The sequence below is a fragment of the Camelina sativa genome, chromosome 1 (assembly GCF_000633955.1).
Source record: "Camelina sativa cultivar DH55 chromosome 1, Cs, whole genome shotgun sequence".
Taxonomy (NCBI): domain Eukaryota; kingdom Viridiplantae; phylum Streptophyta; class Magnoliopsida; order Brassicales; family Brassicaceae; genus Camelina; species Camelina sativa.
The window spans coordinates 14,684,962-14,712,211 of record NC_025685.1 but is presented as its reverse complement, the minus strand read 5'-3'; the positions used below and the strand labels follow the sequence as shown (position 1 = coordinate 14,712,211).

At 33.7% G+C, this 27,250-nt stretch overlaps 5 protein-coding genes across 8 annotated transcripts in view; 1 reads left to right on the top strand and 4 right to left on the bottom strand.

Moving 5' to 3' along the window:
- LOC104790908 (probable E3 ubiquitin-protein ligase ATL44) lies at nt 884-1,761 on the bottom strand. The gene has a single exon (XM_010516709.2). It carries the CDS (start codon nt 1,633-1,635, stop codon nt 1,051-1,053), a length of 585 nt encoding a protein of 194 aa, XP_010515011.1. The 5' UTR covers nt 1,636-1,761; the 3' UTR covers nt 884-1,050.
- LOC104790892 (aluminum-activated malate transporter 6-like) lies at nt 5,542-8,649 on the bottom strand. 2 transcript variants are annotated; one of them, XM_010516694.2, is made up of 6 exons: nt 8,305-8,649; nt 7,733-7,870; nt 7,370-7,639; nt 6,866-7,002; nt 6,641-6,787; nt 5,542-6,524 (listed from the first exon to the last, which is right to left on the bottom strand). In XM_010516694.2, exons 1-6 carry the CDS (start codon nt 8,561-8,563, stop codon nt 5,856-5,858), a joined length of 1,620 nt encoding a protein of 539 aa, XP_010514996.1. In that variant the 5' UTR covers nt 8,564-8,649; the 3' UTR covers nt 5,542-5,855. The 2 variants fall into 2 exon arrangements, with proteins under 2 accessions (XP_010514996.1, XP_010515004.1); XM_010516702.2 differs by having other exon boundaries at nt 8,309-8,438.
- Nucleotides 9,816-13,295, bottom strand: LOC104790883 (MLO-like protein 8). Its single transcript, XM_010516686.2, has 15 exons — nt 13,077-13,295; nt 12,830-12,887; nt 12,426-12,655; nt 12,218-12,334; nt 12,075-12,135; nt 11,868-11,956; nt 11,659-11,733; nt 11,485-11,573; nt 11,359-11,408; nt 11,243-11,283; nt 10,978-11,151; nt 10,856-10,891; nt 10,699-10,766; nt 10,539-10,599; nt 9,816-10,466 (listed from the first exon to the last, which is right to left on the bottom strand). Exons 1-15 carry the CDS (start codon nt 13,293-13,295, stop codon nt 10,038-10,040), a joined length of 1,797 nt encoding a protein of 598 aa, XP_010514988.1. The 3' UTR covers nt 9,816-10,037.
- Nucleotides 20,792-25,680, top strand: LOC104790854 (protein PIN-LIKES 5-like). 3 transcript variants are annotated; one of them, XM_010516657.2, is made up of 10 exons: nt 20,792-20,857; nt 23,421-23,703; nt 23,791-23,870; nt 23,957-24,081; nt 24,203-24,324; nt 24,426-24,662; nt 24,745-24,845; nt 24,924-24,976; nt 25,050-25,235; nt 25,325-25,680. In XM_010516657.2, the coding sequence occupies exons 2-10, from the start codon at nt 23,569-23,571 to the stop codon at nt 25,447-25,449; spliced, it is 1,164 nt and encodes a 387-aa protein (XP_010514959.1). In that variant the 5' UTR covers nt 20,792-20,857; nt 23,421-23,568; the 3' UTR covers nt 25,450-25,680. The 3 variants fall into 3 exon arrangements, with proteins under 3 accessions (XP_010514959.1, XP_010514952.1, XP_010514966.1); XM_010516650.2 differs by lacking the exon at nt 20,792-20,857 and adding an exon at nt 23,191-23,292; XM_010516664.2 differs by lacking the exon at nt 20,792-20,857 and adding an exon at nt 23,310-23,361 and having other exon boundaries at nt 23,440-23,703.
- The window catches only part of LOC109124529 (exosome complex exonuclease RRP44 homolog A), a 7,652-nt gene continuing 6,072 nt past the window's right edge, over nt 25,671-27,250 (bottom strand). The window contains exons 20-24 of the mRNA XM_010516675.2: nt 26,908-27,013; nt 26,737-26,832; nt 26,421-26,502; nt 26,259-26,324; nt 25,671-26,026 (exon numbers count right to left, since the gene is read on the bottom strand). Coding sequence (XP_010514977.1) covers nt 25,828-26,026; nt 26,259-26,324; nt 26,421-26,502; nt 26,737-26,832; nt 26,908-27,013 — 549 coding nt within the window. The 3' untranslated portion in view covers nt 25,671-25,827. The remainder of the gene's footprint in view (nt 26,027-26,258; nt 26,325-26,420; nt 26,503-26,736; nt 26,833-26,907; nt 27,014-27,250) is intronic.

Genomic DNA, 27,250 nt, shown 5'->3' with positions numbered 1-27,250 from the left:
TACACTAAATTAGTAACTACTAACACTACGACTTGTTCAATTAATGGTTGCTTTTTAGTTTGACACTTAGTAATCCTACCAATTGCCACGCCAAAATCAGTTGTCACGTTATAAAACATTTTTAAAAGCTGTTTCTTTTTTTTATTTCTTATATTTGATTTATTTATTTATTTATAGTTATATACCAGTTCACTTATTTAGTCAAAAAACGATTGGTAGATTTTTAATTTCTTAATCAACACTCTTACTAAAGAGGGAGGAGGAGAGAGGATACGATCTATTCCCTTTGTTCCATTTTACTAAATACTTTAAAAAAAAATTTATTTGTTTTATTTTATTTGCATTTCTCAATTTTTATGCATTATTTATACAGTATTTAGTTACCGGTTTTGTGACTTTTTTTTTTTTTTTTTTGGNACGACCGGTTTTGTGACTATTTTGACTTATGTAGTATATTTTCTATTGGATTAATTTTCTAGATGAGAATTTTTTATTTTATTTTTAATGTAAGTTTTTGTGTTTCTAGTGAAGAAAAAAAAAGTTTATAAAATGGATGAGATGGAGTACAATAATGATATCCCCAATAGTAATTGTTAAAATTATGGAAGATGTCAGCATTAAAGAAACACAACTTTGTTCTTATACAATTGATTGCAAAACCCATAACAATTTTATCCAAAAGTAAGAAAAGTAGAAAACAATCAATTATTTCCCCTGAAAAGGAACTTGGTTAATTTCGGAGGGACCGAGGAGTAGTGCTTATTAGGTTTTGTTTGCCTCTCAGATAAGCTCACATGGCCGACTCCATTAGCTGTCTGATCAAATAATCTAATCTATATTAGAGTATTTCACTCTTCTTGTAAATTAGATTTTTGGAAAAAAAAAACAAACAAACATCTCGAAACTTGAACTCCATCTGAGATTTGATTAAGTACAGTGGATTAACAACAACAAGAAAAAGAGATCTCTAATCCTAATTTTAACTCACTTTACACATAATTATGCAACTAGTTATTGTTGCCATGATAAAAAAAAAAACAAAAATTAGTGTTAAGGAAGAAACGTAGGGATGGTAGTAGAAGAAGAGTGTTGGTGATGATGTTGATGTTGATGTTGATGTTGATGACGATGAGCTTGATCTTTCACCCCCGCCGTGGAAGCGTGACCACACCGGTCACATCTCAACGGCGTAAGAATCCGGCGACAAGAAGGACAAGACGACCTAGAAACCAGCCATTTGTCTATACAAGCCACGTGGAAAGAATGGCCACATAGAGGAAGCACTCTTATCTCTTCACCGTCGGCGAACTCAGTGAGACAAATAGCACATTCCGTCGTGTCTCCGTCGTCACCGCCGCCGGAGGTAGATTCCGCGGCGGTGAAAGTGGATCTTGGTAGTGACTGAAGAGCTTTCTTTTTCAAGCCTTTGTTCGGAGACGGGGAAGAATCTCCTCCACCGCCGGTGAACCTCCGTAGCCAAGCGCAACGCACGACGGCGGCGAGGCCAGCTACGCATATAAGAGCGCAAAGAAGAGCTGACAAAATCACCACCATGTCTGATTCCGCTGCGATCATCTCTTGAGACGGTTGTGGTGGCGGCGCCGCCGTCTCGAGTAATCTTGACGGCCGAGTCATCTTTTTTGAGCTTTGGAGTTTTTTTCTTTTTTTTTTTTTTTCCTTTTTCTTTGTGTGAGTTTGAAGACAAGAAAATGTGTGGAGTGATGAAGATAAGAAAGAATCTTGATCCACGTTATAATAGAGACACATAAAGGATACGTACATACATATATAATAAATATGTGTATATAAAAAAAATAAAGATATTATTAATATTTAAATCAAAAACTATATTATAATATAATACATGCATGGTTTGGATGAAGAAAAACAAAATTAGTAAGTACTAATTATTTACTTGTTTTTTTTCCTTGGAATTTATTGGCTGAATTAGTGTTTGCATGCAATTTGTGTCTCCTAATTAATGAGAGTATTGTAGTTTCGTGTGGAAACAAATTCAGTTTAGAAACAAACATTTTGCTCTTAAAGGAGATACATACATCTATCTCCAACTTCTTAGATCACAAACCCTTTTTTTCTTTTTCTTCCTACACTTCCAAATTGTGTGTGTGTGTATGTGTGCATGTTCATTTCTCTTGCGACTAAGTCAATTGATGTTGAGAGATCATCAAGACTCTTGATTATTTTCATTATATGTATAAAAATTATTGTTTTTATATGGTTATGGTATTAAAAATCGGATAGAGAGAGAGAGGTGAAGGTGACTAATAATTATATTTATTGAAATTCGAAGGAGAATTTGGAGTAGATAGTATTCTTTCCGTTTCAAAATATAAGATATTTTAATTAAAATACGCAAATTAAGAAGTTTTTATTTTTAACAAATTCAACCAATCAGAAACAATACTGCGTAATATAAAATACTAAATTAGTTTAAAAGTTGCATAGAAACTTGAAAACATTCTATATTATGAAATGGAGGGAGTAGTATATAAAAAGAAAAGATGAGTAGGTGGGTTGGCTTTATAGGTTCAGTTTTGACGAACACATTATCAAAAGGTATAAGTAAGCTCCTTTCTCACCAAACGGCTAAACCTACCTTCGATTAGACATGTTTTATTTTATTTTTAATTTCTCTTACATGTAAATATTTGTTCATAATATGTTCTTGTTTCTGTCATAACCCTAATTAATAAAATAGGAGGACAAAGCCAAATGAGAGATCAATGTGTGGAATAGAACATGGCATTTGTAAATAACACCGGCCACTACTGGTTGGTACTTGGTTATTTATTTACTCATTGCATTATACTTTTATTTTTGTAATAAGAATTTTAGCATCACAAACTTTTAGTAATGTTTTTGCCAACCAATTAACCGACCATTTGTTTTTGGTACACGAGATAATTTTTGAAGTTGTTGTCAAAAAAAAAAAAAATTTGAAGTTCGAAATTCGCATTTTGTTTCTAACATACTCCTTCTTTCTCTAAAACATTAATGTTTAGAAGTTTTTACACATTTTAAGAAAACAATAATTACTGAGTTTAAATATATTTTTTTCTTTGATTAAATAAATATTATTTAATTTTAAACCAATAACAATTCAAAATTTTAAATATTTTCAATGATTATTTTCTTGAAGTTTATAAAATATCAATTTTTTTTTTTTTTTTTCAACCAAACATTAATCAAATTAAAAAATAACTCCAAGATTGGTTGCCCAAACCGGAGGAAAAGAGTTTACAAAGGAAATTTCAGAGGAAAGCAATCTTGAAGAACGGGCTAGACAATCTGCCCTTACATTGAGCTCTCTAGAGATCCTGATCAGGAAAATATCAATTTTTATGGAACAAAAAAAATATCTTACAACATCAATTTTTAGGAGACAGAGACAGAGAGGTACTAATTTGTGTGTGTAAATTGTCTTCTACTAATAGATTTTGGATCTTGTAAGTTTTGTATAAGCCTTGGTGGGATCTGGATTTAAATCAATTATTATCGAAAACAGAATCTTTAAAAGTGGATCATCGTGTCAATAAATTTGGTAGGGATATACGTATATATAAATCGAAACAGGATACAATTTGACACGTAATGTATTGGTGAAATCTTTACACTATGAATTAATAAATAAATAACCCGCAGGTACACGTCTATATACATTTGAGGTTCGTCATTTTATATTTGAAGTTCACACCTTGACCAATGACCACAATAGATAGAGAGTCTATTGTATCCAAGTAATTTATAACTTTGTTTTTTTTCACGTCTAACAAACCTCAAACCACTTGGACTCTTTTATAGATGAATCAAGTTCCAGTTAAACCGTGTCTAAATGCTAAACCAGATATCAAATCCAGTCTCAATTAAACCTTTTATTTATCAGAAAAAAATTGATTAGTTGGGAAGCTCTCCATATCGACGCATGTTCCTTTCTAATCAAAGTGATAATGTCTTAAACTGATAATGTTTTTCTCTTCTTTTAGCATTAAGTGTAGCTCATAACACCCAATAGCGCAAAAGTAATACAACTTTAAGTCTTTAACCAACTTAAGTTTGTGACTCTAGCTTTCGATATAAAAACAGTAGAACTTGAAGTATAAAGACATCCGAAATGGAATCTCTTTAGCTAACTTGCTTTTTATTTTATTTTTTAACGTCTCTTTACATGAATGCAAGACATGTGAATCTTACTAAAATACAAAGCAAAAGACAAATATAAAATAAAAGAAAATCAATAATGTATATAGATAAAAAAAAATATGTTTAACCAAAGTTGTTGGTTTTGGTTTTTTTTTTTTTTTTTTTTTTTTAAAATTCCAAAGAGGATTGGATCTCTTTTACAACAGGGTTTCTCCGTACTAGATACACCTACAATACAATACAAAATAAGTAATATTACATATCGTTACTGGAATTAAAAACTTTGGTCTTGGGTTAGTAGAGTTTAGGTAATGTTGTTCCCTTTTCTTATACTTTACAATTAACCTATAATTTTATCAGATTTAATCACGAGAAACACTATATCATAATCGTTTTTTTTTTTGGGCGTAGTTTTCACCTTAAAATTAATCAAAAAAAAATCGTAAAAGTGGGACTTTCCATTTAGGTGTTGTTTCGAATTCAGAACTTCATCAGTTAAACGCCTATTTTGGGATGGATTTTGAAGTCTAATCTGATACAGTTATAAATTATATCTCAACAAAAACCCAACTGCAGTATTTGTCTGATGATCACTATAACTCCAAAAGTTATAGAAAACCTACTTATGAAAAATGGGGTGCACATGTGCTTGTCTGTCTCTTCGACTTTATCTTCTTTTATTTTTTTGTTTATCAATCTTTTGTTGTTGTTCTGTTTAAAGTGAATATGCCTTTTAAGTTTTAAGTTATCTGTGAAGTACCAATCACAGGGATTTTGTAAGGAACCCTTTTATCATATTTTAGATATGAAATGATATTTTATATCCCATGTGCTCCCCTCTGCGCATAGCTTATCCATCAACTCTCTCTATTATTTAGCATCATTATAATTGCCAGTCCAAAAACATATACAGATGATCATAAAGCAAACACAAATTTTTGTAGTCTTTTCCTATCATACCACTGGAATTTGAAGTTTCTATATATTCGATAAAGAGTTATTCTGTTTCAATATATCTTATCTTCATGTTCCATTTTCCATTTTCCTAATCAGTGAAAGAAAACAAAAAGAAAACAAAAAAAACTAACACAGTAAGAAAGAAAAAAAACATACAAGGCCTGGTCGCACTTGAACTCTAATTTTGATTCTAGCGACTACTCAATCATTTGGCCCATCAACTAAACATGTGATTTTTGTCAAACTTATAAAGCTTTGTTCTTTGGTTACAACTCCTTTTCAACTCGACTTGGGTTTAGCCGGTTTGGTGGAAAACCATTGCTATAAAACAATGTGGCAAATAATGAGAGGGATTTTGAGTTTTAAACGAAGTTAGGTCTTACTATATGTGCAACATGTTCTAATTAAGCCACTTTTCTAATGAAGTATCTGGAACAAAACAATTGAACTGGCAAACACAAAACCCTATAATTAACGTACTAAATACAAGGTATTCGATAATTATTAACTTCTTCACCACGGCATCGATCTATAAAAGCATTACAGAAATAAACCCTAAGCTGAGTCTACAACTCTTTTTGTTTTGTATAGAATGGTAATGTTACTATGCACTTATCTATGAAAAAAGCTAAAGATAATCATTACCAGTCAGATGATCAAATAGAAGATGAAAACAGCAAATGAAATTATGAGAAAATTAGACAACATTTACCACATGATCCTCTCAGGATTTAGTCTTAGCTTCTGCTAAAGTATCTCCTAAGTCTCCTGAGTCTGGTCCATAATCTCTCATGATCAACCACGTTAAAAGGAACGGGGTCTTCGAAATCTGCTTTTGTGCTTAACTCCTCAAAGGCGCTTACAAGGTTCTCTAGCCTTGCAACAAACTCTATGAGAAGGGAAGCAAACGTAGCCAAAGACAAAGAACTCGCGCTTTCGTATACTTTATATACTGTATCATTCACCACAGAACCACCAATGAAGGACACGCTTGGCCATGTCTCTCGGTTCCTTAACATCATACTCTCTGTTGACATCCATGTTGGAGATCCATCATTACCACTGGCTGGATTCTGATTGTTGCTGCTGATGTTGTTAGTGTCCCAAATCTGACTTAAGGATTTGATCACTTTGGTATCGTGAGCTTCTTCTTCTTCTTCTTCTTCTCCTGCTTCAGCTTGCTCTTTAGTAGCCGCCCAGCTTTCTGAGTTGACAAGAAGGTAGGATTTACTGTCTATCTTCATCTGTAACTCCTCTGCTGCACGTTGAACGTCATTTAGAATCTCTCTCGGGCTTAGCTTCTCCATTTTCTCCACTTTGTCTCCAATCAAACGCAGAACTTTTTCTCCCTCATTGCCAACTCTTTGAAGCTCATGACGAAAAGCTTGTCGTTTCTCTGGAGCTGCCTGCCAAATCACAGAGGTAAAAAATGTTCTCATATATCATCGACTTTGTAGCAACTTGTAAGTTTTTAAACATCTTATATGGGTTTCATGAAATAGTTTAATAAGGATTAAGGAACCTGTATCTCTGAAAGTACGCAACCATGTATTGCCATGATTGTGAAAGCACAATGCCTTAATGCACCACTTAGTTTGACATAGTTTTTCCATGGATGGTTAAACGTTTTGTAAGGTCCATGTGGAGGCTCCCATATGGCAAACTCGAGCTGCATAAAAATGCAATTCTTAATGCTAAGAACATGCAATTTCTTTTTAGTTACTGTCTCAACTTCAAACATGCATACCAGTGATTCTTCTTGGCTTGTAGATTGAATAGCGGACCTGTAGCCACTATATAATGGATCATCAGATGTTTGGTACGTGAGAATCTTGGAGGGTACTCTCTCGTATTCCACACATTGCAAGTAGCCATTAACACATCCTATATATATTTAAAAATAAAACAAAATCTGAAATATCAGTTCAAAACCTGAAACTTTACAAGGAGACACTACCATAAATGATAAAATGACCAAACCCAAAAAGGCTAATTGAAAGTAAACGGTAAACTGGATTTGTCCCACCATCTACTTTTCTTAGTAGACTTCATAATTTCATATTAGTAAATAATTATCTCGTTAAATTTCAAAATCAAACTAATCATAATATTATTTTTCAATCATATCTATTTAGAATCTTCATCTCAAAAATATATGATTTACATTTTAGGAATTTGATTGGTCCATATCATCTGAAAACTTTCATATTCTTTGTTTGAAGGAAGGACCATTGAGTTTATGTTTATTTACCTTCTAGGGAATTAGCCACACTTTTGAAATTATTGGCCACCAGTTTATGGAGATCTTCTCCGGCCCATATTGGAAATATGAATATATTCACAACCAAAGAAGTGGTCGCACCGACAACAATAAACAAAAACCTGTAGTAGGCAGTGCTGAAGAAATCTCCTGTATTGTTCCCCGAAACAAGAACAATACAATATGTCAACAAGAACACCCTGAATGCATATTCATACGGCTTCATGGCCGGGTAGAGTTTCGTATAACTAGCAATGAAACCTGATAGATCAAAGGTCAAAATTAAAGAGAATGTTACTATATCAATCTTCAAAACCCTCATGTAGGAGGAGTACAAGGGAAATGCGGCAAAACCTGCAAGGAAAATGCAGATTATGATGATGGCTTCCTCGAACTCTCCTGATAAAACAGAGAGCCTTGCGATGCCAAGCGCAAGTCCTCCAGCTGATAATGTGCCTATCCCTCTGTTAAATCCTTTGACCAAAGTTGCTCCTACAAATAAATATTTGAATTATATTAGGCGTTAAGCGGATGACAACTCATCGGTTATAGCCTAGACTCCATAATCAATGCTTAGGGGCTGTTATTGGAGAGATGATTTCTAAATCCATATAGAATTGTAAATTTTAAAAATCAAAACACATGGATTTTGAAATAACATGTTTTATCCTTGGATTTGAATCTTCTTTTTTACACTTTCAAGTCTATACAAATCCATTTAAAACATACTGTGGATTTCCAAATCCATTAAAATCATAGAGCAAAAAATATTTTAATTTTATTATTTACGAATCATGATAATAACGGCTTAATCTTCCAACGACCGGCGAACATGTGCAAAAAAACTCAAAACCTAGAAGAAACACATATAAACAACAAAGCAAGCTTTCCCAAATCTAATCAAATCAAGAATGAAATTCAAATACCTACGGAGTACTCGAAAACCACGACGACAGTAAGGATGCCCCATACAGAGTATTTACTAGCACTATGCAGCGGCTCCTTGAGGAATATGACGACAGAGCAGAGACAGAGAGCCATTCCCATCTTGACGGCGAAGAAGAGCTTCCGAGGATCAGAGTGTCCCATCTCGTACAACTTGGCGACCCCGCGGAAACACCAGTTGGATTCATTATTCTGCTGCGAGAGAAGCCTCTCTCTGCTTTGCTCATGAAATGGACTCATTTTGTTTCCCTAAATTATTCCTTAAAATGAACCTTGTTGTGTAGTATATATATTGAATAGAAAGAGATTTTTGTCATTACTTTGTATGTACGTTGCAAATACTTCACCACATCATCACTAACAAAATATAAGTTTTTAAATTATGCCTTGTTTTTGTTCCATATGTGGACCTGTGAATGGACCCTATCATAAAGCGGTTATTAATTACGCGCGTATCTTATACCTAAACATAGAGATAGTTTAGGAAAATGTCAAAAACAAAAGTTTCGATCTTTTATAGAAAAAAAGAAAAGAAAAGTTTTAATGGTTTTGTGTCTCGTGAGTAATGTGACTTTGATATTGTGAAAGCGTCGCAATTTATTACATCTACCGGTCCCTCGCTCACCATTCTTCCTTCCAAGGTCAAAGTCTAGCTACCCACCCTTCTCTACTACACTTGAGATGTTTTCTACTAGTATTTTTTTTTTGTGTAATAAAAAATATATAATCATTTGGATTAATTTATTTTTCTCTTTTCTTAAATTATGTTTAGGTTTGATAGACGAGGGAATAAGTTGATGTGCTCGTTTTTGCTTGATTAGTGAAATACTTCTCTGCAAGCCTAGCTTGTTTAATAGTGATCGGTATACAAACTAGTTGCTGCCTTGTTTAATCTTTCGTCTTATTTCTCTATTCGTTCATGCTTTGGTTGCTTCCACATTAAATATAAAATCGTCTCTAAGCAATTGAAAAAGGTTGAAATTTATAGACACTATTGAGAGAAACGAATACATCAAAGCCTTGGAAACTCACTCTTTAAGGAGATGTGAAAAAAACTCGAGCCAATGTAGTGATGTTCATTAGACCAGTAGGACGATGAAGAGGCACCTTGTAAGATAAATCATTTATGGGTTACAAAACAAAAAACAAACCGTCCTCAATCATGTGTTACCACTCATATAACTAAATTGTGGCTCAAGTGTTACCACTCATCTCAACTCGACTTTGGTTTAATCAATTAATTAGAAAACTGAAAACCAAACCAACGTTATAGTTCAATTTGGTTATTTTGTAAGAGAACATCATAACGAAGATTGACAAATCATTAGATAAATAAACCAAAACTTTCTTCTTTGTGTTGTATAGTTTTTATTTCGAATTAGCTTTGACAAAATTTGAGTAGGCTTTAATGAATTTTACTAAATTGGTTCTTAATATTTGTCCCTCATTTTCTTACGCCGAATCTCTAATGGCAGAATCTGGACTGTTATAATTGGCAATGGAAGAAGGGCAAATCCTAATTTAATTACTATTGTCAGCAGTACATTACTTTTTCACCACGGCATTTGATTTACAAAGGTATTAGATAAATAAACCAAAAACAATGCTTTGCAGTGACAGATTCTGATTCTTTTACTGCGATGGTTCTTTACTCGGGGAAGGCTTAACTTTAAAAGAACTCTTTAGAATCAGCTTTACCATCACGGCTAGTCTCTCACCGGTCTTGTGATGGTTCTTTACTCGGTGCAGGCTTGACAAAAGAGAACTCTTTAGAATCAGTTTCAGTGTCACGGCTAGTCTCACCAGTCTTTGTCTCTTTAGAATCTGGTTCAACCTTCACAACAAGCTCGAAGCTTTGAGGAGATCTAGGAGGAGTCAAAGCTTCGTTGTCTGTGTCGAGATCCGATGTTTCACGGTCAAGTCCTTCGTATCTCATCGAATGTGGTGTGGTCTTGAAACGTTGCAATGATCGTCCAGACGAAGTAGACCTAACTGTTGATGATGTAGGGCTCGTGCTTCCATCTCCACCAAGTCTCTTAGTGGTGGCTTTCACACCTTTCTTCTTCTTCACTGCCATTCTCCATTTCTTGAGTGCCTTTGATGTTTGTTCATCGAATACTGATTTTTTCATCCGCGAACCCATCTAAATCACAGAGATCTCTTAGTTTACAGACATGTCCAGTTTAAGTAACATATATGAAAAACTGAAAGTTACCTGAGTTACGAGTGCGTAGAGAGGAAGTGTGATGTAGCTGCAAAGACACAATACTGCTACACTGCAAGAGAAAGTAAAAAGGAAACAAGATTAGTGGTTTGATCATGCTGTGTAGACATGATCAATATCTTTTCACACGTCTCTGAGATTAGATACTTACGCGATGGCTACTTTTACAAGTGCAATCTTGAAATTAGGATGGTAGCATGAATTATTTCCAAATTCATACTGCATTTACATCGAGGGAACAGAGAATTACGTACTCTTGTCAAGAAAGAAATGCAGATGAAAAGCAACGAAAAAAACTAAGTTGTTACCCATATCCAGAAGAAATACGTGATCTGAAACGCGTTCTGCAAAATGTAAAAGAAACGATTCAAGAAAATAATGAAAAGGATCTGTGTTTTGTGTTTAGGGATTTGTCTGTTTCTTTAAGTACCTGAAACAAGGCAAAATGCATGAGATGAAGGATTAAATGGGGACGGCCGAACCAGAAATACTCATCGTTGCCTTGTACAAGCGGCATTCCTTGAACTACCGCATGTCTGTCAGTGATTCCGAGAGCCATCCTTGTCATTATCGCTTGAAGCTTTGTCCCTACAGCTAAAATTATCTTGAAACCAAAAAAAAAAAACAAAACTGTGAGTCCTTTGAAATATTATTATTTGGAAGATTTCACCGAATTAAAGTGAAAGATATCTTACGATAACCGGCACTGCAGTGCCAATGAACATCATCTTGAAGCCTGAGATACCGAGGAAGAAGATTATAACAAGTCCGTTGAACAAAATTTTATACACTTAGTGACTTAGATACTCACCTTCAATATTTAGGAGGAGGAATAACACAAAAGATACCCACAAGACAGGGCTGCAATAAGACACAAGCATTAGATATAAGCTATAGGGATAAACACCAATGTTTGTAGAAAGTGTTATAAGTTTACCTGACTCCAACGACCACCTTGAAATCATCCTCCAACGATCTTTTAATGTATTTTTGGAAGTTGAATTGACTTCCCGGAGCTAGATGAACCTTCATAAACCACAATAGAGCGACTCAGCAAGATCAATATTCTCTATACTAAATCGAAATTTGGACTGTAAGTCAAAAAACTCACAGCGATGAATCCATTTCTCAATGTCAAATAGTCAGTTTTCCCAACGGATCTGAAAAACTGTCTGAAAAAACATCCCTGAAAAATGCATTGTATTCGTCTAAAGTGAGAGCCATATCAAGAATAGTACCGAATAGTAAATTTGGTATGTGTGCTACATTATCTTGAGCTGACTAAGAATAGAATAGAAGCAAGAAGACGATGGTTCTTACAATATAGAAAAAGATTGGAATCCGAGTCCAGAAACTGGTGTGCGCTCTTACAAAAGACGTTTCATGAGTTAGCCTGAATCTGGAAGTATCTATACAAAGCAAGAACAACAAACACACAGTAACTAATCAGAGCTCAGGACACCTCAAGGATTAGGACTAGAATTGAGATAGAGTAGCCTCAAGGTCAGAGAAAGTGCATTAGCGTACCCGTTGAAAACTCGTAATTATGGGATGATGTCTCTTTCTCCCAATGCTTCCATCCGCGAATCTGAAAAGACCAACAAAAATCTTTAATACAACCCAAAAACTTTCTGTAAACGAAACTGAGATGTTGAACTCTTATTAAGTACCTTCAACCTTCCAAGCATCATAGTTAAAAAGCTGTACATAACATGGAAAATGGCTAGGAAGAATATAAGGATGTGCAACTGATGAAGTGCCTGAGCAGAGATAAGCTCTTCATGACCCTGCAACATCATTTAACATTGACACGCATTAACAATCTTCAGATTAACAAGGCAAACATGTAAATGAATGAGAAATGTAAGTAACTCTCACCTCCTTCTTGCATTTTGTGACAGATGCTTCACCTCCTGATAGGACTCTGTGCGCAACCCACAAGAGTCTCCTGTGACTTTCACCATTGTCGTCATCTTCCTCTTTTTTCAAGTGTTTAGGAGCAGGACACGGGAGCATCGTACGAGCAACATGTGAAGGGATACAAATCCTCAAAATGTAGCTTTGTCCAAACGTCAGAAGCAAAGAGATAAATCCAAGAACCATCAGCTCTGCAACAATTCATATCAACAAGTTTAACATGGATCGAATTTAGATAAAAATAACCAAGAATGTATCTAAAAATCGAAAAAAATCTTCCTTGGGATAAGACTCACATACTTGCAAATTCCAAACAGAACAGAAATTGACAAAAAGTAGTAAAAACAACATTTGCAATTTTAGACCTGATTTGATCTTCTCCAAGGCATCGAGAAGAGCTGTCTTGTGCCGATCCCATAGAACCTAAATCAAAGAACAAAGTTCACTTCAAGACAAATTTGCCAATTTTCAAACATAAACCCAAAATCTCAGACAAAGACAGTTCCTATTCACAAATCAAAGAGAACCCATCTACATTAAACCTTCAAATCCAACACAAACAAACCAAAAGTACAAAGATTTAGCATAAAACCAAAAAAAAAAAGAACAGACCTTTCCAACTTTGTGAAGTACTTTTTCAAGAAGAACAGAAACAACGATGAAGAAAGTACAAACAGCAGCAACAGCCCAAGTAGGAGTCTGATTAAGCTCTCTATGTATCACTTTCTTCTCATCCTCCGCCGCAACCACCGTGACTCCTCCACCAATAAGACACCAGAGACTAAGAAGACAAATCAGCCGCCGAAGCAAAGAACCGTCGATAACTCTCATAACTCCGCGTTTTTTCTTGTTTTTTTTCAGACAAAGTATTTGGTAATAACTGCTTCGTTAACTTTATATAACTAGTGTTAGAAGTTGAGAGAGTGATGAGCTGTCACATTTGCGGAAACGCTCGCTCGCTAGTAGGTTCACGCGGTTGCAAAGAAAGAAAAAGACTCGAGCTTTGTACCTATTTCGAGTAAACCCAAATCAATGAAAGATACAAAAGTTAAAATTATAGATTCCCCCTAGATCGAGGAAGTTTTTAGATTGACGACGGTGATGATGATTCAATCTTTTTTCTTTTTTTTTGTTTCTCTATTACTTTGTCAGAGTACGAAAAACAAATGATAAGATATGTTTATTTATGTCATTAATGGTTTTTTCAGACAGAGAGAGAGGTAAGAGAAGAGGAATGAATAAAGCGCGTGAGATGGTTTCTTTTTAAAAAAACAAATAGGTAAGTTTGAAAGCAGTGAAAGGTGGCTTTGATTGAGAAACTGTGATTGCTCTTCTTGTCTTTGACTTAGGCAAGCAAAGATCAATTTTAGGAAATTGTAAGAAAAAAAAAGGAGATTTTTTTTGCGTTCGAATCAATATTTAAACTAAATAAGGTAACATTGGATTCTCAATAATTCGAGTAATTAATATTCTGAAAGGAAATTTAATTCACATATTTTATTTTTAAATCAAATGTAAAATTTATTTTATATACATTAATAATAGTATTAGTATTTTTTTGATTGATTTATTTAATATTTAATATATTTTTAAAAATATTGTTATTGTTTGGTCACCAGTTATTATTTTGTTACTTCTTTCCATGTTTTTCTTTCATTACTAAAAATTTATTTATTTGGTTCCACATTGTTCTTTTTATTTATTTTCCTTACACTAAAAATAATTATTGTACATAGTAAATATTGAGAATAGTTAACGGCTATCATAGAAGAGGAATCATCCTCTCAAACACGGTTATCAAGACACCTTTTGCAACCAAGCTTCCTGGCGCTAGTGAGGCATTTGTCTGCCGGCGTCGGGATCAAATCGACCAATCTCTTGCTCAGCTCTTCTCTGCCTTCTTTAGTGTAGCTTTTTCTAAGTTTTTTTTCCTCAATTTGTTATCTTTGTTATCCAAACCCTAATAAAACCTACCTTGAATCACACCAACGAAAACCATATGTGTCCGCCGATCTGCCACTCACCGGAGAGAACCTCTTCACAAAGTTCGGGCACCAAACATACTCCCTCATCACCGTGGCTCTTTCAAGCGGAACTAGGATTTTTCCCAGTGGACCTAGGTTCCATCACCGATCCAAACCGAGGTCACCGGCTGTCCCCACCACTCTTTCAATCACCGGAGTTGCGCTTTACAACACAAACCCCTCCGTTATTCTCGGGAAGCCGCCACATCTTTGATTCAACTTGGCAATCGGTTGCAAAGCTAGGATTTTCCCTAGTGGACCTAACTACCAATGGTGTTTCTTACCACGGTTACCGCTGCTCTCTCACTCAACAAAGAAGTCTCCTGCACCGCAGATCTCTCTGCAGTTCTCGGACGACAACCTTCCTCGACAACCTGTGCGGCTCCTCCTGCTGAAACTAGAGTTTTCCCTAGTGGACCTAGTTTTAAGCTTAGGTCCATTAAATAAAAAAAAACTCTGAGGCCATCAAATCTTATCAAATAGGCATCAATAGCATCTCAAATCCCAATTCCTCAACGCCTGTGAATAGCCATTGTCATGACCTGACCTGTTTCCCGATAACTGATGGTCGAAGACTCCATCGACGAAAGGTAACACCAGCTCTGCTTTGGCTACTCATACATCTTGTACATAACCTAGCTTTAGATGTCTTTAGGGGCTTGCGGTTTGAGTATAAATCAATATGGTTCCTTAGTTTATGCTTCTCGATCTGTTCTAGCATTAGGGATAAGCTTGGCTTTGAATTCTTTATGTTCATTGACGAGTATCACTTAAGCTGGTCACCTGATGATTCCAAGCATCCTTTTCGTCCCATTCCTACCACTCGGATCCTAGACCAACTAACTTTTAGTGTGAATCATCGATATGTTCCAATCCTTATGCTTTGGATGGTAAAGTATCATTGCCCTGACTACAAAACCATAGTCTCCCAGATCTTCGCTGCACTGTTACTGTGGATACTCTTCCTGGTAGACTCCAAAGCAGCGATTGTAATCTCAGCGTCTCAGCATCTTTTGACCATGACCAACCAACCGTCCATCGAACTTTTTGAGGGTGGCCTATCGACTTGCCATGATCTCACATGTGCTAAGGAGCTTTCACGCCCTTTGTTCAAAGCTCTCTTGGATTTACAGTTGATGTACTATCTTTTTACTCTTTTGGCATTGGGGAATACCTTTGGCTGTATTGCTTTAAACCTTGGAACCTTTGCTGTTTGTTTTTCTTGTATATGTGATTACATTGAATGAATGAAAGCAACTGTTTGAAAAAAAAAAAAAAAAAAAAAAANAAAGAAGAGGAATCATCAAGATATGTGGACACTTCGTCAATTAGAGGATGCTTGGGAAATCGACAACACGTTTTTTAAAAAAGTTCTTGAATCCTCAAACTCTTATTCTAGGAATGCAATTTCGTCCCATGCTGGATTGCTGGTCCGGCTTGACCCTGACGACTGACGAGCAAATAATTTTACCACAGAGGACAAAGAAATTGTCTCCCTTTTGAGCATGCCCAATAACTGTATTTTTTTTTGCTACTCAAAAAAAAAACTATTTGGCTACGTGCAGCATTACTGGCTTACTGCATAAAGGCCGTAGAGAGACTGAGAGAGAGACTAGTGGTGTTTTCTTTTTAAAACCTTACTTTTGTTTTGCTTTCTGTGCTTTGGTAGTTTATTTTATGATCACTTTCTAATTTGATTTCACATTCTGTCCACAACATACAAACCTTTAGCATATTTTGGCTTTTCTTTATCTTAAAAAAAACGTAAAGCCTCTTTAATCTTTATGACAGTAGCGGTTCTTATCAATATAATCCTTTTTAGTGAAAAAAAAAAATAAAGACAGTAGCGGTTTCCTACTCCGTTTGAACCATATATTACAGAATATATAAAAGCAGTTACGTGCGCATATATGATTTTTTTTGCAACTAGAAAAAATTATTGATTTCACTACACTTTTTGTTTGTCTGTGGCGTTGGAATTGTGGATGTCTTGTCTTTCTTCACCTAACCAAATAAAATAAAATAAAGCATTGCATGATGATAATTACGTCCTCATCATTAAATCAATAATAGCTCCTCATTTCTACCTGCATGCCTACTGGCTACTGATATATATGAGAAATATTTATATAGCGTGAGAGAATCTGATTATTGTGTAAAGAAAACAAGCGAACGTTGAAAGAAGAATAGATAAATGACCAGACAAAAATTATTCTTTTCAAAATGGATCTCTGTTTGAAACCTAACAAAAATTATTGGTCATCTGAAACTTAGAGAAGTTATTTGGAGATGAATTTGTGTAGAGTTGATTGGTTTTTTAAAAAAGTGGAGAAAATTTAAAAGTTATTATAAATTTGCAAATTTGTTATGGATTTTTTATAATTATTTTATGGATTATTATTGATTGTCATGGATTTACATTAACTTCTTTTCCTTCAAAAATTTATTTTTAAGGATAAAATAATTTTAGAAAAATGTCAAATGGAATGATTTTTTCGAAAAAGTAATGATGTAGAATTTTTTAAAAAATAAACTCATTTTGAAGAAAATGAGATGTAAGCATTCTTGAATCTCAACAAAGTGGAAAAAACTAAAAACTGGAGAAACATGATAGTCATACCGAGTATGTGGACATATGAAATGAGAACTGGAAGTCAACGAAGATTTAAACATTTTAAGAAAACAATATTTTATGGTATCTTGCTCTTTCGTTTTCATAATTATCGCTTCCAAACTTTGTTGAGAATTATGAATGTTATGAAAAAAATAATGTTAAAACTATGAGTTAAGTTAGAAAACCTAACAAACACACGCAATAACCTTTGACTTTAGAAAAAAAAAAAAAAACGAAATGGACTTAACATTGGACTAATGTTAAAGACATAATTTGTATAATTGATGTGACAATACCCAAGTACTTATAACAATACCCAATATTGATCAATTTATGTGACATTGTAAAAAACTAGGTGATATAATTTGTAGTATAAATTAAAAAAAATTGTTTATAAGATTAAAGGTACGAAGAATAAAGTAAAATATTGTATGGGCTATATTTTTTTTTTTTTTTTTTTGGGCAAACTGAGAATAATATTAAGAAAACGGAACAGAGTTTACACCCGGTAAGGAAAAGTATTGTATGGGCTATATTTTTTATTTAGGATTATACCCGGTAAGGAAAAGTATTGTATGGGCTTGTTGCTTATGACATTTTCCTTCAATTTCAATATCGATTTAGTTTGAGGGAGATAGTTTTGGGCTTCCACCTAAGTTTTTTTTTTAGTTTGGTCCAATAACTAAAAACAAAGGATGCATAGTTACAATTTTGAGTTGAGGCAATTTTTCTTAATCTAAAATCACATTGAAAAATTAAAAACAAAACATTGGTTGCCTACATTATTCTTAATATTATGAATGATGTGGTGAATATATATATCAACGTAGTTACTAACAAGATGGCTCTTGAAAAACATTACATATTGGGGAGTCTTTATAAATCTCCGCCCCTTCCCCCCAATAGTTGGGAGGAGCGGAGATGTCGATCGTCTCCCAAATGGCCAAATCCGTATAACTTCGTCCACAAACTAAATTTTTTTCGAGAATATTGAAGAAGCTGAAAATTCGGGTCCCCATGTTTTTTAGTTACACTACAAAATATGACGTCGAAACACGTTTTGTAGCTATCGTACTAGTACATAATTCACTTTTGGTCACCTCGTGTCACCTCATGCACAGCCTTGGTTCATAAATTAAACTGGAGTTTGAAAAGTCAAAATGTACATGAGAATTAATCTTCTTCCTTTTTGTTTTTTTTGTTTTTTTTTGGTTTTTTTTTCAAGTCAGTTATTATATTATTTGTCCACTGCATCGCGAAAAAGCAAGAAAGATTTGTAGGAAGTGAATAATTTAGACGCATACATGTGTTCTTTAATTTTTAGGATCACATGAATTGTGATGAAATCAACGTTCGGTGCTCGCGGTGGATATTATAACATAAGTTAAACACTTCTTGTCAAGCCTTTAATGAAAAAAAAACAAAAAGAAAGTCAGATATTGCTTTAAAAAATTTCAGATATACGGAGTTTTCGATAACCAAAAATCGACAACACGTTTTAAAAAAATAGCTGTTTACATTCCTTTATTCTCTCTCCTTTTCATAATAGAAGATGTTTAAAAAATATATTTATTTTATAATATATGATTAGGTTTTACCCCATGATATACCACGAGTTTATTATTTTGTTGATATGATATTGTAATAATTTAGTGGTACTTGTAGTAGATGGTGAATTGCATATATATATATATATATATATATTCTTAACAGTTGTAGATATGTTTTGTATAAACTCTTGATTCGCAAGTTGAATATACATTTTATGATTTGGTTAGTTTTGGTTTATGAATGAATGATATGACATATTTTTTTATTTTGATTCTCAATTGATATTATTGAATTGATAGTGTACATTTAAAGCTAATAAGAACTTAGCAAATATGTAATCGTTTATTAAACGCAAATTAGATATTTCCTAAGATGTGTTCATTTTAAGTTAGTTGATATATTATAGGGATGTGATTACATAATTTGTGTTATCAATTCTTTTTATCAAACTCAGCCCTAAAAATTTGGCATGTAAATTAGATCTTTCCTAAGATACAATGGGCACTAAATGACATTAATTGGATGTAAACAAGTACGCTATGGATTAAAAACCGATCCAAAATATTCGGTAATCTTAAGGAAGATCCAAATAATTGAATCGGTTATAACTTTAGTTAAAAATCTGACCCAAAGTTGGCAAAAAGCCAAAAAGTGATGGTACCCTATTGTACTTTAAAAATGTATTTCTAACTCTATATGTGGATATAGTTGTTTGGTTATAAATATCCTAAGAAATTTTTTAAAATATATATCCGTTTATAAAAATTCAAATCACATCATATGCTGAAAAAATCTAAAATTTTATTAACTTTATTTATTAAATAGTAATTAAAATAATTAAATATAAGATTAAATAAAAGTGCAAGGAGAATTATATTTTAGTCTAACATATAGATTTAAATTAGGTAAATAGTTTTTAGGAAATTAATATTATCAAATAAAGAAATGATTGTGTTTGGATGTAAGGATTGTAGAGAATTTAGTTGAGAGTTTGAGACTTGTTTGGATACAAAGATAAGTGAAGTTGACACAAAAATGTATTTTAAAAATGTTAAGATATATGTTTTTAACATTTTATGCAATTTTTAGATTAATTTTATATTTTATATTATGCAATTTTGTTTATGATTGATTAAACTTTTAAAAGTAATTATTTTTTAATATGTGTATAACTAAAACATCTTATATTTTAAAAAGGAGAGAGTATAAAACAGTCATGAACTTAAGCTATTAGTATTATTGTTTTAACGTACTACTTGCTGGTTCTTTTCTGGGACTGGCTATTGTTTTTTTTTTTGTTTTTTGTTGTTTAAGTTACCTTTACTAGCTATTACGGATACGAGAAGTAAGAAAAACACAATTTTAGTTGTGATATATGTAAAGCTGATTCTAAACGACATGATCTCAGTCCAAATGATTGGTCAATTTTAAATTCTTTTGTTGTTCAATTTACGTGACGTTACGTTGTCCACTTCTATCCTCCAAGACTCCAGCTCTGAACAAAGACATACATACGCATATGCATGTGTCATGTATTTTTTTTGTGTGTATATATAAATTTATGTATACGCACTAAAAAATCAAAAATATACAGTATATATATGAGGTGTCACAACTTTTTTTTTGTCACGTATTTTTGTGTGTGTATATATAAATATATGTATACGCACTAAAAAATCAAAAATATACAGTATATATATGAGGTGTCATCAAAACTTTTTTTTTAGTTTCGAGATAGATAGGGTAATTTCGTGAAATTTATAATACATGTTTTTAATAATACATCGAATGATTTAAGAAAATAATGATATGTTCTCATACTTTACATAAAGATCGATCCTTTTTATTTTTATGCTAATATAAAGATCGTTCTATCCATTTAAAAAAATATATAATGACAAATATAAATATAGTAAATCGATAGCAGATAATCACAAGGAGAGACGTCTTTCTTGCCAACTATAGATAGATCACAAAAAATGCAACTGTCACCATATCGTAGAACCAGCTTATATCTCTATCTCCATTGGTCTTTGTTACTTTGTTTGGTAAATATAAAAGACGCTTAAAACGCGGAAACACAGAATAATTGTTCTATTTTTTTTTTCTAATAATTTCCAAATTTGAATCTCCTATCTCTGCGTAATTTTTCTTCTCCTAATGCATCGGAGAGATAGATCCTTCTGAGTTCTTGCATGGTTCAGGTACTTTCTAACTATTTATTTATTAATCCGACAAAACAAATGTTACATGTTTTGGCATCAGTTTTCATGAGACTTTTTAATTACAAATGAATTTGAATCATCACATTATTACTATGATTGCAAAAAATCAAATTTTAAATTTATTTTTTATGTTTGCGTATATGTGCTCAAGTTCCAATAGCAATTATAATTAAAGCTCAAGAATCTGATCTTGAATTCTTGATGATGGTGACGATCTTTTTTTGCTTTCGTAATATGAGTTGTAGGAAAACTATCTTCACAATTTTAGATCCATTAATTACGCATCTATACATGTGTCATGTCTAATATGTGTACACATATATATATGTGTAGAAGAAGTTCAATTCTGACGAATAGATAATTGATTAATGTTTGTTTACTATTTGCGTGCGTGTGTGTGTGTCATATATATACATCATATACGGGGAAAATGAAAAAGAAACGTCCAAATACCAAATAAATAGAATATGAACTTTAATCTAATTAAAATAGTTTCATTATGAATCTAATCCTTTGACGGTGACACCATTGGTTTGCTTTTTCCTACTAGCTAGATCCAAAACATTTCGTCTCAGTGTTGTTTACCAATATTTATAAATGGGACACACAAAATTGAATACACAATATTCAGAGAAAAAAAAATCCGCAGTAACCAATTTTGACGACATAGAGTAGTTGTCAATTTTGAAGAATTAGATGTTTGGAACTAGCTAGAGAAGAAGATTAATATGTTTTTGCTTCTGGTAGTCTATAATTTCGTTTGTAGGTTAGAGTTTTTGAGTTCGATTTGATCTTTGGTATATGTCGATTGTGAATTGTAGACTTATAGTTAATGGTATTGTTTTGTGGGGAGGTGTATTATTTAGTTCTAAACGATTTTGAGTTTGAAGCCTATCGCATTTTTCGGATTTATCTATGTATTTTAATTTAAACCTAATACTTCATAAAAAAATGGTCTCAAAATCCTATGATCAAATTCTTAAACGCGGGCTTCTAATTTGTATGCCATTTTTTAATTGTAAAATGGCAAATATGGCTTAAACAATAGTGGTCGAATGTCAATATTTGAATAGATTGTCATTTAACTTTAACTAAAACGACAATATTTTATTTTTCAAAAAGTTAACAATGTTATTGTGATTTAACAAAGAAATTTTTGAAAATGCTATTGTCCGAAATTAGATTAACGATTTTGGATTGAACTGAAAAGTTGTCTGCAACTTTTTTAAATGTAGCTACATTGTTACGTTTTTCTACACATTTTTTTTTGTATGCTTCTTAAAATTAATGTGTTATATATTAATCTTACTTTATTTTAAAACATGTTGACCTTAAATAAATACGTGTTGCGTATGAAGAAGGATCCAATCATCGACTCTATCTCCCATTCCCATACCTTGAATCTTTGATATTTAGGGTACACCATTGATATCATGATATGCTTTATCTGTTAATTACGATCTAATTGTAAATTACTTTTCAGCCATACTTAAAAAATATATGCATATTTATTCAAAAAAAAAAAAACAAAACATATATGCATATCATTTTCAGTAGTCAACATGTTCAATAATTTACAAAATGTACTATCCAGATAGTACCGGTCCTGATAAACTTTTTTTTTTCCCTTCCGGGTGATGTTTTTTTAAATTGTCCAAATATATTAGAAATTTCATTAAAACCGTGAAGTTGAGAAAAGAAAACAAATATCATGAAAATCAGAGTATTTTTTTTTTTTTAAATGGAATAATAGCAAATATTGCAATTGTATAAAATTAAAAAAATTAGAAAACATAATTTGATATATATTGCCTCCTTGTTACTCCTTCAATATTTGCTTTCCCATCTACTGTAGCTATATATCAAATAGTTATTTTTAAGTAGAGCCACTTAATAATAATATTAGGGGTCCATACATGTGCATTATAATAAACACGTGTAGAAACATAGCAATCAGTTAAATCTGCTTCCAATTATTTTCACAACCACCTTTGTAAACTGTGTTTTGAGATGTCTAGAAAATTAAATTTTATCAAATTGATTCAAATCTCTTAAAGTTCAGAATGTTTATAACACATAATTAAATGAGTCTTGTGGGAGCTTTCTTGGCCAGTGTTAGCTCTGTAGTAATTTTAATTTTATGTCAAATTGATTTTTATGTTTTATGTAGTAACTGTTTGTTTTTTTTTTTTTGTTCAAAATGTAGTAATTGTTTGTATTTTGATTGTTTCCGTTAATTTCTATGTAAAGCATTTCTAGAATAAAAAATAAAAATAGATGTTGAATAATAAAATAGTAGTATATTTTATTTTATGTGAGGTCAAACAACATTTAGTAATATATATGGAAAGAAAAGAAAGTATTATTGCAGTTGCAACGTGAAAAAACACAGCTTCTGTTCTCCAATGATACAGGTCTCAAAAGGCTCAAAACTCTGTCATGTCTCAATTCCATGAATTATTTATTTAATCATTCTTCTTTCTGTAAGTTTATATATAACCTAAACCTGTGCTTACCTCGTATTACCTTGCTCTCTTCTCAGGCTTAATAATTCTCTGCAGATAGCTGTAGAAGAATAAGAAGCCGACGAAGAAGAAGAAAAAGAGGAGATTGATAGAAACAAGATCCGAGGTTGAGCCATACTAGTCCCTTCCTTCATCATCAGTCTATAGAATCTCATAAAAAAAAAGATGGGATTCTGGTCATTGTTGGAGGTGGCTTCTATGCCGGTTATTCAAGTTCTCATCATGAGTCTTGTGGGAGCTTTCTTGGCGAGTGATCGTTGCAAGCTCTTCCCTATTGAAGCCCGCAACACCATGAACAAGGTAAAACAAATTGAATGATTCTTTGGATCTCTGAAATAACTATCACACAGTCGAAGATTTGTTCTAATGACTTCGAAATATTGTTAGGTGGTGTTTGTATTATTTGCACCGGCTCTCATGTTTGCCAATCTAGCTCGGACGGTCACACTTGAAGACATCATCTCATGGTAATCATTTTTGTTTCTTACCTTTGTGGTAACTCAGTAAAAAAAAACGGTGAAAGATAAATATTTTCTTGTGAGTGAATTTAAAGGTGGTTTATGCCGGTGAACATGGGACTTACATTCCTAATCGGAGGACTTCTTGGGTGGATAGTTGTAAAGATTCTGAAACCACCTCCTTATCTTGAAGGTCTTATTATTGCAACTTGTTCTTCAGGTAACACCACAAAATTATTTTGAGACAGTAAACGTCATCATCATCATCATTGTCAGTATGTGTCAGGGATATTTCTTTGCAATGTTCCCGTGGAGAAACAAAATTCTATTTTGGTTAATAGGAAACATGGGGAACCTACCAATCATACTAGTCCCAGCAATCTGCGATGAGGACAAAAATCCATTTGGTAACAGGAGTGTATGCAGAACCGTTGGTCTCTCTTACGCATCTTTCTCCATGGCGGTATGTATATTGACATTCCTCTTGTGTCTTGACGAAAGTATTGGTATAAAGATGAGGAGAAAAGAGATGCAAAATTGAATTATACACTGGTTATTGTGCAGCTAGGGGGTTTCTACATATGGACATACACATTCCGGCTGATAAAAGGGTCCGCAATGAAAATTCAAGCCATGGAAGAATCTGAGAAAGCCGCAATCAAATCATCCAATAATAATGACTTAGAGGCTGATCATAAGACCCATCTCCTTAATGCACCCGAAGACAAATTGGTAAAGAAAGGAGTACACTTCCTCCATGAGATATTGGAGGAACTTCTCGCACCACCTACGCTCGGTGCAGTAAGTTCATTTTACTGAATTGCACTGAGGAATATACCAAGAGTGAATGAATTAACCAATGTGACATGTTTGATGCTTTCAGATTATCGGTTTCATCTTCGGTGCAGTTAGCTGGCTCAGAAACCTTATAATAGGTGATGATGCTCCTTTACGAATAATTCAAACCACGGCAAAACTTCTTGGGTAGTTACCACAATCTTTGTCATTAATTATCTCCTCACCATTTGCATCTTAAGTTACTAACCTAACCGATTGGTGCAGAGATGGTACCATTCCTTGTATGACTATTATTCTAGGGGGAAACCTCATTCAAGGTACATCCCTCAATACACAGCTCCTATTTCACTATCAATTTAAACAAAAAACTAAACTTACATAATTGAACAGGTTTACGTTCTTCGGCAGTCAAACCGGCGGTTGTAATTGGAATAGTCTGTGTTCGGTACATAATTCTTCCAATTATCGGTATAGGCATTGTACTAACAGCTGCGAGTCTAGGATTACTTCCAGAGGATCCCTTGTTTCAGTATGTTTTGATGCTTCAGTTCACTCTCCCACCTGCCATGAATATCGGTTAGTCATAAATCATCAACTGAACTGAGTTCATGCAAATCTAGAAAAACTAGAAAAACAATATTAACAAGACAAATTGAAACCTACAGGTACCATGACTCAGTTGTACAATGTTGCGCAAGACGAGTGCTCAGTTCTCATGCTGTGGACATACTTGGTCGCTATACTGGCCCTCACCGTATGGTCCACCATCTTCCTTCACTTGTTAGTCTAGAGAACCTGCAACTCTGCGTGAGCACAAGAAGTTTCTATCTCTCGACGACTAGAAAGACCATGGGGGAAAACAGATGCCAAAGCTCTGTCAAGGGATCTTACCGTTCTGTTTGATCATAGCTTGATAGATTTTTTTGGTTGCATTTGTACCTTTCTGCAAGTCTACATTTTTCCCCATCGGGTGATGTAAAAGCATATGGTCAAGAAATTAGATGACCAAAATTGATGCACAGCCACTCACATCCATCTATAGATAACATAAATGATGATACAATGTCTTTGACTTCGATAATGAACACAAAGAGGTAACAAACGTAAAACCACCTAAACTCTTGACATTGGTTCACAAGTGAAAGTAAAACTACAAGGTTGGAGAGTTTTACAAGAGGGTGAGTTGGAGTTTTGGTCGATTAGGCTGAGGCTCTACTACCTCCATGTGAATCCTCACTGTTTGCAAGACACTGTAAGATAAACTTCCATCCATCTTAACAATCTTCTGCTTCTCCTCATCTACGTACCAGTCACCAGCTCCTTTCTCACCCTTTGCTGTTAAATAAACAGGTCCTTCGATTCCATACCTGCATAATTTCATAACAAGTGTAAGAAAACAGAATGTGCAATAGCCAATCCTTTGGTTGGTACACTTTGCACGTAAAATGCCAATTGCAAAGTTTTTCGGGTCTCGAGTTATAATCTTTAAAGGCAAGACATAGTGGCTATGGAAGTAAGAGGAACAGCTGGAGGACATGGTAGATAGTATTTGAAGCTACACTTGATACAAATGCAAATAGGCAAGAAAGGAGAACATACTTTGGGACGAATACTATAAAACCATTGGATCTTATCTTCACTACTCTTGCCTCTGCATCTGTGGGTCTGCAACATAAACAACACAGTTTCTCTTATCCTTTAGTCTACCGGTCCATGCCTTTAGACGCAAGTACGATTCATGAAAAAAAAGACTATCCATACCGAGTTCTGAAGTAAATAAGAGTGTGCAGCTCTACTGAAGCTCGACTTGCCATTTGGGCATTCCTATGCCGATAGTTCAAATCTGAAACAAGTCAATGGATTAGAATACTTAACTCCGATGCATTAGTAAATGACAATCATCATCCAAGATCTTTAAGAAAACAAAAATGGACAGTTGAGTTTTAGCATGTTCTCCTTATCTTCAAATCAGGAAGGGACAAAAGACTCTTTTAAGTTTACACATTTTGTCAGAGCACTCAAGATGCTGAAAAATAATAAACCCTGAATAATCCACAGAGGGTAAGTAGAGTCTTACTATCAGCAACGCTAGTAAGTTGAGGTCTGTCTTGGAACACCGTTGGAAGCTTGTAAATTCCTAATGATGCCGCAAGTAACCTATGCACAAAGACATCTAGAACCAGGGAAAGAAACAAGTTTATAACATTTCGCAGGTGAAAACAAAGAAAAGACAGCAATTTTCACTTACCGGCATATCTCCGAATAGGGGATGTAAAATGAGTATACAGGGGTGCTGCAAGCCCATAATGATGATATTCTGGAGGAGTGAGATCCCCACTACAGAAGTACACAGCCTGAGTAGTGATACATTTAAAATATTCAATATGCCGACATCTGTGAAAATCACCAGCAATATAACTGCACTCATTCATGACGGAAGCATTACCTGTGTCATGCACCTAGTTGCCAATATCCTGATGAGCTTATTGAAATATGGATCCTCACCCTGTAGAATTACGATTTTGTTAAGATTGAGCAAAGAGAAAGAAAGCAATTTGAAACAAGGAAGCAAGTTACTTAGCCAAAACTGA